At 38.2% G+C, this 17,091-nt stretch overlaps 1 protein-coding gene across 4 annotated transcripts in view; it reads left to right on the top strand.

Moving 5' to 3' along the window:
- Positions 1-17,091, top strand: part of sema5ba (sema domain, seven thrombospondin repeats (type 1 and type 1-like), transmembrane domain (TM) and short cytoplasmic domain, (semaphorin) 5Ba) — a 93,965-nt gene that overhangs the window by 53,237 nt on the left and 23,637 nt on the right. For all 4 annotated transcript variants that reach the window (XM_046845613.1, XM_046845612.1, XM_046845610.1 and 1 more), the window contains 4 exons: positions 10,703-10,765; positions 11,732-11,830; positions 11,960-12,173; positions 14,078-14,363. In XM_046845613.1, the coding sequence (XP_046701569.1) occupies positions 10,703-10,765; positions 11,732-11,830; positions 11,960-12,173; positions 14,078-14,363 (662 nt within the window). The remainder of the gene's footprint in view (positions 1-10,702; positions 10,766-11,731; positions 11,831-11,959; positions 12,174-14,077; positions 14,364-17,091) is intronic.

The raw sequence follows: 17,091 nt of genomic DNA, 5'->3' as shown, positions 1-17,091 counted from the left end.
AAAAAATAATATAGTTGGCATGGACTCTGTGAAAATGCCTGAAGTTAAAAGCCTGCAAATGATAAAAGTCCAGTTCCAGCAGCCTTTTTTAGAATTTCAACTTGAGCCAACAGTATGGATTTTAACACCGGGTGCCACCTATTTGCATTTATTCCAAGACTAAATGAGAGCCGTACGACTAGCAGTCCACACTGCACCTGCTGTTAAAACGAATTAAACTTTTTGAGCTGAATTTTCAGCCAATGATACAGATGCTAGATAGGCAAAAATGGAATGTGCTTAAATGACACTGTGGGAATTTGAAAGACACTTTAATTTTGTCATTGTTTTTATTATTCCTGAGTTCATTTTAGGCTGAACAAAATGTATCAACCTATTTTCTGGAGCAGAGATGGACTGTTCACTAGGCCATTTAATAATAACAAAATCACATTGCAATGTTTAAGAAAATAGCCATAATGATACTGTGTGATTGCAGGAAATTATATCATGATAGGAGAGAAAAAAATTGAAATACTATATTAGGCATAATCATACTCGTTGATGGTTGGGAAATTCACCCTGTATCTAAATTTTCTTGTAATTGAAAATGTAACAATCTATCATCAAATTGACTGGAATATGTACACTCTCTGTCTTCCCTCTACAACTCTTGGTCCATTAGGGTTTCGAGAATCGGAATCTGCTGAGCTTACAATATATATTTAGAACAGTCTCACTGAAAAAGTTATAATCCTCGAATGAAGCAACACATGGAATCTGTGTAAATACACTTTGAAACATTGCATTTAACATTAGGCAAAAATCAGCAATGCAGTTATGTAATTAATTACATAAAACCCTACTGAGTCGACAAGTTCCAGTTTTTCACCATGCAGGTGGTGATTGCTTTGAAAACATCTATAGTTTGCCTTTAGATTTTCATAAAAACCAGTAATCAGTAACTGCTTGTGTTCAGACAGTACAAAGGAGGCAGGAGGCTTTGACTTTGGCATCGATGTGTAAATCTGGGTTTGTTTGGTCAAACTCAGTCTGTTTTTTTCAGCTCCTTCCAGGTGCTACATTCTGCTTTCAATGAGTGTTATTACAGTAGGAGAAAGGGAAGTGTGAGACATTTTTTTTCCTCCTTTATCCATCCTTTATTGATTTGTGGCTTTTTGGATGCAGCTGTGCAAACGTATTGAAAATGTTTTCACCCATGTCCAAAAAAAACTATTTCTGTGTGTGATTTCTGTCTATGGCTTGCTTAAGGGGAGAAAGACAATGACTAACACTTCTTACTTTTACTTTTTGATTCATAAAGATTCTTTTTATGTGCCGACAGAACTGACACAATTTATAGCACATTAAATTTAGGCTGGCAGATATAAATGGAAGAATATACCTCAGAACTTGGGCTGAAGGGAAATAAAACAATGTGTGGGGAAAGGAATTTACAATGGATATTAAAAAGTCTGTAAAACAGCAGTTTTTGGTGGTGTTAAACAAAGTTAAATCATCTCAGAACATTTTTCACCTTTAGTGTGAAATTACAATGTATAAAAATTTCAAAGAATCCTATCAAAAACATTTTTTAGAAAAATATGAAAAGTAAAAAAAGTTACAATAGTGTGCGCTTAAAATCATTGGCGATGTGGCTGTGTTCAGAATTATCCGAAACTAATGAGTAATTACTAAAAACTAATTACTAAAAGTAATTATCACATAGCTATCATCAATGAACTTATTCTGATTAACCAAACATAATAAAGATGAGCTGTTTTATAGGGATTTTCTTTATCTGACTGCTGAAGCCATGATCTTACAAAATATGCATGGTATCTTTCTTGTTAAGTGCTATTTGACCATGAAAGAGGAAAGAAGCTGTACCATGAAACATCATAAAAGCCATCATTGACAAATTGGAGGAAATTCAGCACTTCAGTTACATCACTAAGAACAGGATGTCCCTTTAAAATGTATAAAAGGACAAGACAAAAACTTAGCAGGAAGCCTGAAAAGAGACCTATAGCAACATTGTAGGAACTGCAAGAATATCTGACAAGTATTGATTACTCTCTGCATGTGGCAACAATCTCTCATATTCATTACATGTCTTTGGCTGAGGTGTCTATATATGAGCCCTTTCAAAAAAAAAAAAAAAGAAACATCCACCACGCAACTAAATCTCACCATGTGGTAAAATGTGTAAAAAGCACAACACCAAAGAACACCTTGCCCATGGTGAAGGGTGCAGGTGGCAGCATCCATGCTTTAGGACCGATTTTCTTTAGCCAGAACAGAAGCTTTTATCAAAATGTAGGGAATCATGAATAGATGAAAATATCTGATATTATTGCTCAATCTTCAGGGGTCTGCTCCTGCAAGTGGAAGATGAAGATGAAAAGGAATTTTTACATTTCAGCATGGCAGTGATCCAAGGCATACACCCTAATATCTTAATTATTATTCCTTGTGATTTCACAATGAGGATGAAGAAACAGTTCTGAAATGATCTTGGTTTTATTATTTATTTATTTTTACATTAAAAACCTGCCATTGAAATAGTGGTGTGTGTGTGTGTGTGTGTGTGTATCTATCTATCTATCTATCTATCTATCTATCTATCTATCTATCTATCTGTCTATCTGTCTGTCTGTCTGTCTGTCTGTCTGTCTGTCTGTCTGTCTGTCTGTCTGTCTATCTATCTATCTAATAGATAGATAGATAGATAGATAGATAGATAGATAGATAGATAGATAGATTTTACTTTTCTTACCTTGTTCCTAGCAAACTTTTTTCTCTTTGTGCCCTTACATTAAACATTTATCTCAGTTATTATCTAACACATGAAGCGTTATTTCTATCTCTTATTAAAGATGTACATTTGTTAATATATTACAGAAACATCAGTCATAACAGAATAACTTGCTGAACTTTCTTTTGTTTTTTTAAACTATCCAATACCTTTAAGATTTCGATCTCGAAGAACACCTTTTCGGTTATGAGTTTAATCTACCCTAAGCATATTCATGACAACGCCTGTCGTTACTTAATTTGTTCTGACCTGTGTTATGATCATCCCTGGGCTCCCCGGTATCCTCAGCTTGACTGTTTATTGTGCTATTCATCATTTTTCTCATGTCAGTCAGATATTAGAAAGTCAAAGAAATGAGAACATCTCAGATTCGCCTGGTAATATTGTTCATAAAACAATAACAATGTTTACCTCAAACACTGCCAGCTCACAGCTCCAGGGTTGCTAGTTTGAGCTGGAGTTCAGGTTTTTCGCTGTGTGGAGATGTGCATATTCTAAATGTATTCTTGTGGTTTTCCATTGGGTCCTCTAGTTTCTCAAAAGCATGCTACCAGGTGGACTGGCTATGCTAAATTACCCTTAGTTGTGAATGTCCTGTCATGCACTTGTGTTTTACTGTCTCATGGCTCTGGATCCACCCTGACTGGTATTAAACTGTTACTCCAAAATTACTCCAAAAGGAAAATACATTATCTTAAATTCTTTTATGCATGAATAGTATCAAAAGGAACAATCTGCTCTCTTTGAGTAACATGACTGACCCGGCGAGCATTGCTTACACACTGTGAGAAGTTTTGGAGCAAACAGAGCTTAGCTGATGTTCAGATAATTCCACTAATGTTCCAGCCCTGTATGGTGTGGAGGAGGGTTTTGGAGGAAAAATGTATTTCAATTTGAGCTGCCATCAAGAGACAAAAAAAAAAACAGATGAGAGAAGTAGAGTTGTGAATAAAGATAAAAAGGTGAGAGCAAGGGGTCTGCTATGTGTAAGGAGAACCGTGTAGAAGATAAGGCCTGACAATTGTCCAGGCTGGTATGTAAATACACAGGACAGGCAAAATGCTTCAAAGAAACTTTCTCAAATATCCATCATTCTCCTACTCTTATAGAAGAAAGTCTGTTTTATAACTCTGATCTCCCTCCCACCTTCTCCTACCTCAAAGTTTTCTCCATCAGTGCTGAGTGGTAAACACTTTCATGTCAGGACAACCTGCTCAGGATCTTCATGAATTATAACTACATCAAATACATCAAATGATATATGCTTCAGGAGTGTTGAAATGTTCCCTGTGCTTTTAAAAGGTAGACTAAAAGCAGCCACGGTTATGATTAAACATTCACAATGCTCTTTAAGGACTTTATTAAGTATGGCTGATCTGATATGGACAGTCTTTTAGTGTGCCATACAGCCACTTTAATAGGAACACCTGTGCTCATGTAATTATCTAATATGGCACTTATGTAGCAACAGTACAATGCATAAAATGTTGTTACAAAAAAGCAGCTTTTTTGCGTATCTGTACTTTACTAAAGTATTTCAATTTGTGAAGAATTTTACTTTAATTTCACTACATTTCAAGGTAAAATATTGTACTTATTAATCAACTACATTTTGAGAAATTAGTCGTTCCTTCTTATTTATAAGTGGATAAAAACTTGTGAAACATTCAGCAAGCCACTAATCAGGGTAGAACATGTGCTGTTTTTAACTTGTTTTGATTGCCACTTGGTGGTGTCCACTTAGCTCGAACATACAGTTCAGCATCAGTTCAACAGTAAGCAGAACATTTCGAGAGGAATAAATGAGGGAAGAAACTCCTGACTCGAACTTGAACTCTGCTTTTTTTTTTTTTCTGAAGTAGTTGAAAAAAAAGTTTTGGGCTCCTGATAATTTTATTAGATATGAATCAGTTTTTGATTCATTATTATCATTCTATTAATAGATTGGCGTGCTAAGAGTAACATTAGTGTCTTTTCACAAAAACTAAATTGATTTAAATAGTCTTGTGATAAAAATTATAATAGGAACATTATAGCCATAATTAATCCTAGTACTTAAGTACATTTGAAAGCAAATACTTTTGTACTTTTACAAGTACGTAAGTTTAAAGGGGAACTTTTACTTTTACTGGAGTAATATTTTACCTACTGTATCTCTATTTTTACTCAAGTACATGCTGTGTGTACCTTGTCCACCATTGATGTATATTACGAACAACAGAATGTGCAAAAATGTGTTTTCAATGACTCTGACTGTGGAAAAATATCCAAATGACAGCAAAGGCCTGAGAATATATTTCCTGGTCTTTATTCAGTCTTTATTTAAATAAGAATATTCCCACTCTAGCCTCAGATTCTTGTTCTTTACTGCCAGGAGGGAACCCAGTGTAATTTTCTGCTCTCTAAGGTTAGATGTATTCTTGGATGCTTTTCTGCTCAACACAGTTGTAACGTGATTATTCAAACTACTAAACAATTCTTTTCAGTTTAAACCAGTTTGTCCATTCTCTTCTTGCTTCTCTTATTAACAAGGTGCTTTTGCCCACAGAACATCTGCTCACTGCGTTTTTACCTTTTTATTTTAATTATTTTTAGAAATTATTTATTTATCATGCTGTGCAAAGACTAGAGGTGGATACAACCCCAGGGGATGTTCTGAAATACTCAAACCAACCCATCTGGCAACAGAAACGATGCCACAGTCTGTGTCAATAAGATCACACTTTCCCCTCGTTCTGAAGTTCAATTAACTAAAGCTCTTGAACTGTATCTACATTTTGTGCATTAGACTGCTGCCAAATGATTAGCTGATTGAATAATTTCAAGAGTGAGCAGATGTACAGGTGAGTGTATGTGAAGAGGAATAAAGAAAAATACAGCACAAAAGTCTAATGGTGCTTCTCTGACGGCTTTAAAAGCTGAAATGTAGCATTCAGGTTTGTGATTTGTGTTCTGCACCCAGTGCAGGTTTTTCTTTCTTTTTGCATCTCTGCTCTTGACCTGTGAGCTGAAATGTGTACTGTAGGTTTCAAAAAAGCAGTTCTGAATCAGACTAAGCCACTTTTCTGTGACTGTATTGGCAAGCTACACTAATGCAATCAAAAGCCATGGCAGATATTTCCGTGTTTTGAGACCTTTATTCTTCTGTTCTTTTGCTGGATTTTCAAAAGCTTCCATGAGTAAAATATGTTGTTTGAAACTGTATAGTTTTCAACAGTTTCCTATTTAACCCATTCAAAGGTCCATGATAAATGACTAATTAGTCAAACAAAGACTAGTAATCAAATGTCCCATACGACAAGCAAAAAAACAGGTTTCTTTTCTAAATCAGTCGTAAATATAGGAAAGCAAGTCTCTTTTCATGACCATTGACAAGTAATTTTTACAGCTGCTTGGACAGAGGCCACCCTGGGCAAGAGGTGACTGCCCTTCTCAGCAGTTTGCATTTAAAACAGGAAATCCTACATGACAAACTGTGAAAGTATAGAAAGAATCCATGGGAATTCGGAAAAGTTGGATTCAAATCAACTATTTTGGTCCAGTGTAACGTTTCTAAATATGGTCTAAAAAAATGAGATTAGAACGTTAATGTGATTGCTGCCATAGGTGCTAATGCCTATTCCTTTTGTATCCTAATAGGGAAGGGAGGCTTAGGAGGGCTCAAACTCAGCAGCCTATCAAATATGAAAAAGTGACCAAATTAAACTGTGCTGGTTTGATATATTTCGCCAGCAGTCGAAAATTTCAACTGACATCAGAGTCTGACGAGCCGGTGCTGATTTCATTCAGTCAACTGGTTATTAATTTCCCCCTGCAATTTGCCCAGATTTAATTATTGATGTGCTCTTTGTCGCTGGGTGGTTATTATGCGATTTTCATTTGCCGGGAAAAAATGTCAAAGACCATGAGAACAGATGGAGAACAGAGAGTTGGCTTTAGTTTTTTGTTGCCAATCTTTTTTTACAAGACAAACTAATATTCGTATATCTTGTTTACTTAAACGTGCATAAATATTGAATGCATTTTGGCATTAAACATATTCCGAGAGTGAAAATGCATAACTATATTCTAACAACATGCATTGCTCACTATATTAGGCAGTTGTGCTTACTAATAAATTAATCTCAGATTAAAGCAGTCACTCATAGCCACACATCCATTATGGTTTAGCCATGCTGTGCATTTACCCTTGCAAGACAATGTCGTCATGCTGTTACAACCATGCTGTGGCAGTGTAGACATAGGCTTTGGCAAATCTCTTCGTTTTCTCTGCTTGTCATCTTTTCGAACTTTAAATTGTTTTGTTTTTTTTTGCTGCACGACAGCAAATCGTTAAATAATTGCCCATTTGATATTTCAGTCTTCACATTCAAACACCCATACAGCTCACACAGCTTGGCACAATTCGTAGTCCCGTCATTCAGCACCATTTAAAAGGTATGCACCTCCACACTACACTGCTAAAATCTTTTAGCACAGATCTTGGCTATAGCTAGTGAAGAGGAGTATGTGGTAATGAGGAGAGTGTGTGTGTGTGTTAGGGGTGAGGGTGCTAGAACGGGCAAGCGCATGTGTTTTGGGCAGAGCTTAGTATACGGGGAGGAAGCGGAATGCATATGTGCACCCGCTTGTGTAGGGATCAGGGTTGTAAGACAATGAGGAAAGGGCATTGGCAGTCTTGTCACATCCATCATGGCGGTGATCAGTGCAGGGGAACCGGCCGTCTCAATAGGGAACTGTGTTAAAGAACGAAATCAGGCAGGATCAAGGAGGTCCTATTGAAATGTATAGATCTTGAAGGTTCAGTGTTTTTGATTGATACTATGCTATACTAGGTGGAAATTGGGTCAAGCTCAAGCACCTCAATCAGGCACAGCAAATATGGAGAGAATGTTGAGACAAGTAGAGCACAACTAAGGTTTTTTTCATCTGTTTTTTTGTAGTGACATGCTTGATGCAACGTCAGTAGTCAAGTTAAAGAAAAAAAGGTTTCAAACAAGCCACATGTCACTCATTTTAGCAGAGAATATGCCTTGCTTGCAGCAAGTAGCAGATGCTACAATATGCCCAAAAGACATTGTTGTTGTCTCGGGAAAGGCTCCTCATTTGTAATATTCATGGATCATAATTAGTTGTCACACCTGATAACAGTCATGCACAACTGATGCAACTGAGTTTTCAGCCGAAGCAGACTTTTTACGTATTATCACACTGAATGGAATTCAATTTTTTTAATGTAGAATTGTCTCACTTTCTGGTTAATAAATAATAACATCTGACTATTATTTATTTTCACATTACACATTAGCACTGGACACAGAGCACCTTTGGCCAGTCTTTTTGAAAACATTTGACTGCAAACACGTACACACAGTTACATGACTGTGAATTTCTTAAAACTAAGTGAGATGAGATTGCGAAAATTCATCGGAGAGTACTGTTCTATTACACTCATTATCATCTCCACAACTTCCATTTTAACTGTTATGACTTTCATCTCTAAAACTGACTTCAATTTCACCATGTTTCTTAAAGACTCACTGGGAGTCAAGGGATTCCACCATCGTAAAAATTCGATTTTTCTGCATTTTTATTCGGTATCATGTTGCATTTTATGAACAGCAGTCTGTTATTTACTAACTAAATTTTGTTGCAGCAAAGAATGAAAGTGCAGCAAATCAAAGTGTCACTCAAGAAATTATACATTATACACTATACACTGTAGAGTACAGTGTAGAGTGTTATAATGACCAATATTTCATCGGGAGAAGGCAGGTAATTATAGGTGTGTGTTTTGGGCAGTTTTTCTTTGAAATGTAACGCTTGTCAGGGCAATTTGCTATTCAGACATTTCATCGTCTCCCCAATGAAACCGAGCATTGCTGCTTCACTGCCAGGTGGATGGTTGCTCCCCTAAGGGTGGCAAAGTCCCAGGAACCCCATTGTGGCTCTCACCAAACATGGCACACAGTGCTGCTTTCACAGACCCACTTCTCAGAACGCGCTTTGGGAATGGCAGTGGAGGACTGGCTTTGTTTCAGTGTGGTGAAAAGAGGGGGGCTGCCATAGTTAAGGTCAGGGTTAAGCTGACGGACTCCTCTACAAACGGCTTCAAAGACAAGATGCTAATGACCCCAACTATGACTCACTACATAGGCATTTCTCACAAACAACCCCCACTCGTATCCAAGCACACTCTCTCTCTCTGTCACTATGTTGGACAGCTTTTCAGTCTGTGTAAATGGCGGGGGTTTGTTTGGTATGACGTCACACCATCATCGTATCTTAGTGAGTGAGATCCAGCATAATAGGCTTTGGGGGACAGGGTGAAAATCATGAGTGACAGTCTCATTCAAAACATTTGAGCCATGATGCTATTGCTGAATGAAGGCCCATCTGGGATATGGAGCATTTCGCTTATTGTTGATGTTTTGGTATTTTTTTTTACACACTGGTTCATCTATTACAATAAACAAATCGTATTTAAATATAGGTTCAGTACTGCCTCTAATTGCCTAAGTGACTACACTACATCCTCTTTAGCACAGAGCTCTGTATAGAGGAAAAAGGAGCCAGAACAGTTAATTCTGTGCAGGTGGTATGTACTTTACTGACTAGAAAGTGGAGAACAAGTTTTTTTTACATTGTCTCTGCTTTGTGCCAATGTTTTTTACTCTTGCACACACTAGGCTGAGCAGAAGACTATTTTTAGGTGAGACGGAGTAGAATGAGTGCTGTTAGTCAGAAGATTGTGGAAAATGTAGCTCTGAAAGCTAAGAGAACAAGACAGTGGAGTTGAGACTTAATTTCACAGTATATACTACTGTATGAATGAATGTATGTATGCTTGTTTGTATATGTGTCCATAAGAACATACGTATATAATTTCCAAAGGAAATGTGACAATGATGCATTAAAAAAAAAAAAAGTCTAGTACCAACAAAATGGATTTGAAAGGAAGCTTTTCTGATGGCTTATACACAGACCAGGCATAACATTATGACCAGTGAGTGAATAAACTGATTATCTCTTCATTATGACCAGTGGGTGGGAAATATTTGGCAGCAAGTGAACATTTTGTCCTCAAAGTTGATGTGTTAAAAGCAGGAAAAATGGGCAAGCGTAAGGATTTAAGCAAGTCTAGACGACTGGGTCAGAACATCTCCAAATCTGCAGCTACTGCTCTCTGTCTGCAGTGGTCAGTATTAATCAAAAGTGTTCCATGGAAGGAACAGTGTTGAACCGGCGACAGGGTCATGGACGGCCGAGGCTCATTGATGCACAGGTGGAGTAGAGGCTGGCTCGAGTGGTCCGATACAACAGACGAACTACTGTAGCTAAATTGTTGAAGAAGTTAATGCTGTTAATGCTCGATGGGTCAGAATTGTTTAGGCACCAAAAGTGGGATCACCACAATATCAGGCAAGTGGTCAGTAACCATAAAGTTATGCCTGGTTGGTGTAGGTACCTCATCAATGTGTGTATGTGTGAGTTCTTTTGGCTGCTCTAGACCGTTTCTGTTTGTCTCTATAATTGAATACTGGACCAGCTGCTCCTGGACCAGCTGGGTTTGATTGGGACAAGGAAAATGGAAACACCAAATCTGTTGAAAGGAGGGGAGACTAGATTTCTCTGGCTGGAAAAAACAAAGCTAGGCAAAAGGCATTTACATGCTAATTTCATCTGGTTTTCTAACGCTTTCCTCGCCTTAGCCTTTTAAGCCATAGCCACTCTTATTTAGCTGTTTACATAATAAACACGCATCAGTAAGGTTAATGTCATTTAACACATTTGGCTTAGTGCAATATTGCTGTGCACAGTTGTGTAACATGCCTTGAGCTGAACTTCTGCTGGCTGCTAGTGAATGCCGCTAGTCACTTTTCAACATGTATTTCGGTTTCCTAGGCGACAGAATGGGGCCCAGACGAAGACACCAGGAGGTCCTGTCAAAGCAAAGGAAAGACAGAGGTAACTTCAGAACCCCAGAATTTTCAGCTGAATATTATTTATTTTTCTAAAATAGCACCATCCCATTGGACAGAGGAAAGTGAATAGGTTTGCCTTGTAGGAGGACATTTAGCCAGTGTTTGCTAAAGTACAATCTCCAATAATGTGCTGTGAATAATAACTAATTTATGCCACATCAGTGCTTGTGTGCAGCTTTAATATGCTGATTAAAACACAGCATTTACTAGGTGCTTATGATGGCTCTTTTTAGCAATTCGGCATCCCAGACAAGGTCCCCCTGTGGTGCTGATAAGAAATAGTGTGATCAAGTTGTCTTAAGGGATTGATTACTGTGCTACTTTTATCTAAGAAGCACTGTAGAAAAAAGAGCTAACCAGCAAAAAAAAGAAATCTCATTTGCAAAATCTGAACATCAGGTCTGACCTCAGTTCATTTTAGTTTTTAAAATTTCTGTAAAGGAATAATGTTTTTTTTATAGCTCATACGTTCAATAAAAAAATATATATATGTATTTGCAGATATTGAAAGGAATATGCTCAGGGATTACGTGGCCTTTTCAGTTTGGAAGTGTTTCTAGCCATTCACTCAATTCCCAACAACCCCGACTTTCTTCCTGTTTGGGCTGAGCTGTTAGTTGCTTACCCTCTAATTGAGGAACCATAGAACAAAACAGCAGCCTATCTGTAACCATTACCTAAAATGGAGAACATAAACTACTGTCAGTTTCCCAGTGCATATATATTCTGTGCACTTTTCTCTCCAAGACACTCCATCACTCTAAGTTTGAAGAACTGTGCATTCGAAGCAAAGCTCAGAAGCAGCTGAATGTCGTGATTGTCTGTTGTTGTGGCACTTGTTATTAACTGATAATTACTGGATGACTAAATTACTCGAATGTAGGTGGGGAAATGTGGTATTTAAGGAAACAGCACTGTTGTAACATGACAGGGTAAACTTTTTCTGCAGATAGAGTGTCAAAACTACATCCGAGTACTCCTTGTTAACAAGACGGAGGTCATGACCTGTGGCACTAATGCTTTCCAGCCTCTGTGCATCATCAGAGAGGTATGTAATGGTAGTACTTACTCAGCAATTAAGAAATGCTAGATTTTATAACATTGTTTTTTTTTTTGTTTTTTTTATGAATTAGAGCATATCAGATTGATTCTAACATTTTCTTCCTTACTGTTTCAGGTGGGGAATATGAGCAGGATATTGGAACGGGTAAATGGTGTGGCACGCTGCCCCTATGACCCTCGCCATAACTCTACGGCGGTTGTGACAGACAGCGGAGAGCTGTACGCTGCCACGGTCATCGACTTCTCTGGCAGGGACCCAGTTATTTACCGCAGCTTGGGAAACATGCCTCCGCTGAGGACCGCCCAGTACAATTCCAAATGGCTCAATGGTAAGACTAACATGATGTCTTTGTTGGTTTAAATTTCATTGTGTTGACCAGTGTAATATTTTGCACAATTACCAATTACGGGTTTAATTGCTAGGAATACATGTGGCTTTCTTGTGTGTATAATTTTTAGCATAAAAGTATATATTTCAGATCTAGGTGGTGAATCTCATGTCTCTCGTGTCTTCATGTTATTTACTTTAAGCAAGACAGGTGTTAAAACTTACTTATACAGCAGCAAGCAGCTTTTGCCTCAGGTGGAACAGATCAGCTCTCTGCCAGGCAGTGGTATAATTATTCCTCACAGTAGGAAGAGGGTGAAATTGCTGCCGCAATGCTCTGCTCTACCAGAGACACCCACCTAACTTCACTGTGGGAGATTTGAAGTGAGGGGCTGCAGAGGAAAAAAGAAAGAGAAAGAGAGAGAGAGAGAGAGAAAGAGAGAGAGAGAGAGAGAGAGAGAGGTAGAGTTAATACACACATGTGCACATTTTCCCCCCCATCTGACATATGAAAGCACAAAGGCTCAATTCTATGCCTCAGTGGGAAAAAATAATCCGTCAGACTCATGTTGCTGTGCCCAAATTCAGCTCTCAGCATATCCCACCTGTAAAAAAAAAAAAAAAAAAGCACTTACACACCAAGCCAGTGGGATGTGAAGATAACCCTTTCAAATGTGAAGTGTGAATTAAAATCTCATTTCCATTCATAAGCCTGCTCCCGTGGGGGGGTCAGGAAGGAACGTCACAGACCTCTGGGGTCCTGATTCACCTGGTCTGTTGTTGCACTGTGCACTGACATATAAGGTGCTGACTGACTACATTTTAATAATGAAATGAATCAGAATGGGACTGGAATACGCCCTGGGTTTTGGCTCTCTCATGATATGTAGATGTCTGTGCTACCTGAGAGGCACACATACACACACACACACACACACACACACACACACACACACACACACACATACACACACAGGAACCCTGATGGAACTGATCTGTTCATGTTAATGTGCAAGAAAAAAAGAAATTGTCATACCCTCGCCCACATATATCTGTCATGCACATGCATACAAACATGGGTACACTTACACAACATGAGCAGTCTGGCCAAGTTCTCAGTCACTGAAATATCTGCTTGTTGGAAGTACACACTGCACTATTTGTAGCAATGCAAAACAGCCAAAATAATAATTACTACATAGTGTATGTTGATGGCTAATAATAAACTTTGAAGCAAAATAAATATGTATAAACATTGGTGTATTCGGCTTGTACTTACACATCTTTATGGTTACTTAATATAAGAAAGTGTTTTCCCTTTGTTTAATACTATTTTTTCATTTCCATCTGTACTCAGCGAAAACCTCGTTCTTCATGCCAGTGTATGATGGTCCTGGATACTGTAGCTTCCAGTTTATTTAAAGAATGACCCTGATGCTGCTATTGAAGATCTTTCCAGCACACTGGGCACTGCTTAACTCTTTAGTTTACAGCTGTAGGAGGGTAGAGATGTATCTTCTCATATAGAGGAGGATGGGTTCCCCTTTTGAATCTGGTTCCCCTCAAAGGTTGCATCAAGGAGTTTTCCTTGCCTCTGGTTTGGTCATTAAGGATAGGTTTTTAATTAATAAATTGACTATTGTGTGTTTGAAAGGTATAGTGTATAATTAGACAAAAACAACAGGTCAACCCCTTAAATCTGACCTCTTATTCATTTGTAAACTTCGATTATTATCATGTTATTCCAGTGTCCATGTGAGTTTTCTTCTTTGTTCTCTGGATTCATTCACATGCCATTAGAATTAGAAGCATTCCTTTATTTTTAAGTGTGAATGAATGAGTGCACTAAATCAATATAAATATCCCCACAGTAATGATCAGAATATATATATTTTTTTCTCTCAGAGCCTCAGTTCATCTCAGCGTACGACATTGGACTCTTTACCTTCTTTTTTCTGAGGGAGAATGCAGTGGAGCATGACTGTGGGAAGACAGTGTATTCTCGGGTGGCGCGTGTCTGTAAGAATGACATCGGTGGCCGCTTCCTGCTCGAGGATACATGGACCACTTTCACCAAGGCTCGGCTGAACTGCTCTCGCTCTGGAGAGATCCCCTTCTACTACAATGAGCTCCAGAGCACTTTCTACCTGCCTGAGCAGGACCTCATATATGGCATCTTTACCACCAATGTGTGAGTGCACTCTATAGTCAAGCTAATAAGTAAGAGATAATAAATGAGATTAGTGTATATAGCCACCTACTAGTGATTAAGCATACAGTTTAATGTTAAACTTGAAACTACACCGCCAAGCATCTTTTCTTTCTCTTTTCACTGTTGTATAGGAAGCACAGGCTTCAATGGAGACCAACATTGGACAGTGAAATAGACACAGCATTTTCTTTCTTCTGTTTGCCAGCAGATCATTGTTGCTAGCAGCAGGACAGAGTCTGTGGGGCTGTAACTCTGAGTCCTCTTGTTAACCCCCCCAGGTTTTGTAAGCTATTATTTAACGGTCTTTACAACAAAGGCAGTAATGAAGCTTAATTATAGTTCAAGCGTAAACCACTATTTATGCTCGTTGATATGATTATATTTCCGCGCGCTTACATAGGCTCATTGATTTGAAATTGTGAGAGGTTTTGTGATTGTGAGTAGACCCTTTTTTTTAGACCAATTTTCTATGGCCATAAAATAACAGTAGGGGGACTATTTGCTTGCGTGGCATGTTTTTTAAATTGCAAGGCTAGTCCTTTTTTTTTCAAAACTATTAGTGCTCTTTTTGGGCAACTGTTACCCAATACCCATCTTCCAGGGAGTCCAGATTCATTGCTACTGGTTGTAAATTGTACATTTGCTGATTCGTATGAAAAGAGAAAGGGCCTTCCTGTAAAAAGGGCTGTGCCTCAGTACTGTTTGACCTCCTGATTAGTGGCATAATGGAAAGAGCATTGCACATAAGCACACGCACACAAGCACACACACATATACACACAAACTCCAGTAGATGGGATTCAGTAATGAAATCATAAGAGCAGTGTCTCCATCTGTCTGCTGTAAATTGAACACCTTCAGTATGGACTTCTGGAATCTGAGGTTATAAGAGGAGCACAGAGGGTGAGAAATTATGTGGGAGAGAGAAAATGTGGATGTGCAAGTAATAGGTCTACCAGTTGGTAAAGACTGAGTTGGCAAGACTGGCCCAATCTCACAGTGAATTAGTGCCTAAAGGTCTGCAAGCACTACAGACCCTCATAATGAACTCACAGTGTTTATAGCTCAGCGACTTGCAGCCCTAAGTCGCACTTTGTCAGTGCTTTCCTACACAGCTATAAGCAGTGCTAATCGTACAGCATCGCTAAACCCCAAGCACTAAAACACACTTTAATTTATCTTCTCATTTTGCCCCATGTGACTGCTTATACTACAGTGCTTCATCACACATAATGACTTCATAATTTTATTTCTCAGGACATCATTTGAATCAGGAGACCTTTCAGGGAGCATGATGCCTTTGCATTTGTTCATCCTTTGCAAAAACGTTCTTCATCCAAATTGAATCCAGAGGTGATATAAAGACACTTTGGGTACTTTGTTACTGAGCTTGGAACCTTTTCCAAAACATATTCCATCAATGACAATTGAATTAACTTGGTTAAAGTGAAAGTATTAGGCCTGTCATAGAGAAATAATCACTAGGATTTCTTAATGTCCTTGCCACACTTCATCCAACCACAGATATGATAGATACACAGAAACACAGAGACTCTTATGCTAGATGTTGGAATAGGAACATATGGAAGACCGTGCAGGACTGGAGTTTAAGATGCCAGGCACTTTTGTGCTATTCGACTGGCAGGCTGTAACACATGAACAACTTTATATTATATTCAGGCTGGTTTCCTTTCCCATTTGAGATGCTGATAAATATAAAATCTGCTAAATTATATATTTCGACCATACTGTGTATAGTTCAGGTTAGAGAAGCTTTCTTTCTTTCTTTCTTTCTTTCTTTCTTTCTTTCTTTCTTTCTAAAAATGTTGTAGGAGGTCCTGTGAAAGAAGCCCTTGTTAATGTTCTGAGGACATAGGTGACACGTTATACTTTGAGAGATTGCACAGCAAACAAGCAAGATGACACTGCACTTTGAAAGAAAGAAACTGTGGATTGGAATTTAGCAGCAAGTTATTGCTACTAAGACCGTTCTGCCAATTATTATACACAAAAGGTGTGCAATCCTTTGTTCAGCCTGTATTAAAAGTGATTGGTGAATAAAAATTAAAAAGACATAAAAAGTACAATTATGCGTTATTATTCATTTAAGCAGAATGTAAGTGTCTTCTTGAGTAATGCAGAAATCACACATTTTTTCTTAGCAAAAAAAAAAGAAAAAACTGTTTGCAGCCAGGTATATCAGTAATGCTTAGTTCCAAGAAGATCATGCTGCAACTACATTTAAGTCTCGTTCACACACAGTTAAATTTGGAAATGCTTTGTGAAGGTTAATCAGGAGTTCTGACTCACTGAGACGCAGGCCCACCCTCAATGTTAAATCAATGATGTGGAGCAGTTAAAATAATCCTCTCTGCTCTTCGACCTGCTACTTATTTCTTCCAGTTGCCTGCTATTATTACACTAATGATTAAAAAGGGCTGATTAACAGCAGGCTCCTGCAAGCGGGACTTTATGAACAAGATAAGTTTTATATAGCATAGAGCCAAAGCTGATGCAGCATTTTTTCTGTTGATTATTTTAATGCTTCTGCTAAGGAAAAAAGGGCCATAATCATGAATCAGTATGTTCACGCTGCCTTGATGAAAGCATCAAAGGAAAAACAGCAACTTGATGAAAGTCAAAACCTGCTTAGAGTAGGGCACCTCAGTGTAAGCAAGCTTCTCTTCTTACTCCAGCTCACTACCGG

The sequence above is a fragment of the Silurus meridionalis genome, chromosome 3 (genome assembly GCF_014805685.1).
Source record: "Silurus meridionalis isolate SWU-2019-XX chromosome 3, ASM1480568v1, whole genome shotgun sequence".
Lineage (NCBI taxonomy): Eukaryota > Metazoa > Chordata > Actinopteri > Siluriformes > Siluridae > Silurus > Silurus meridionalis.
Note: the sequence above shows the minus strand (reverse complement) of the source record. Positions and strands in the feature narration are given on the sequence as shown.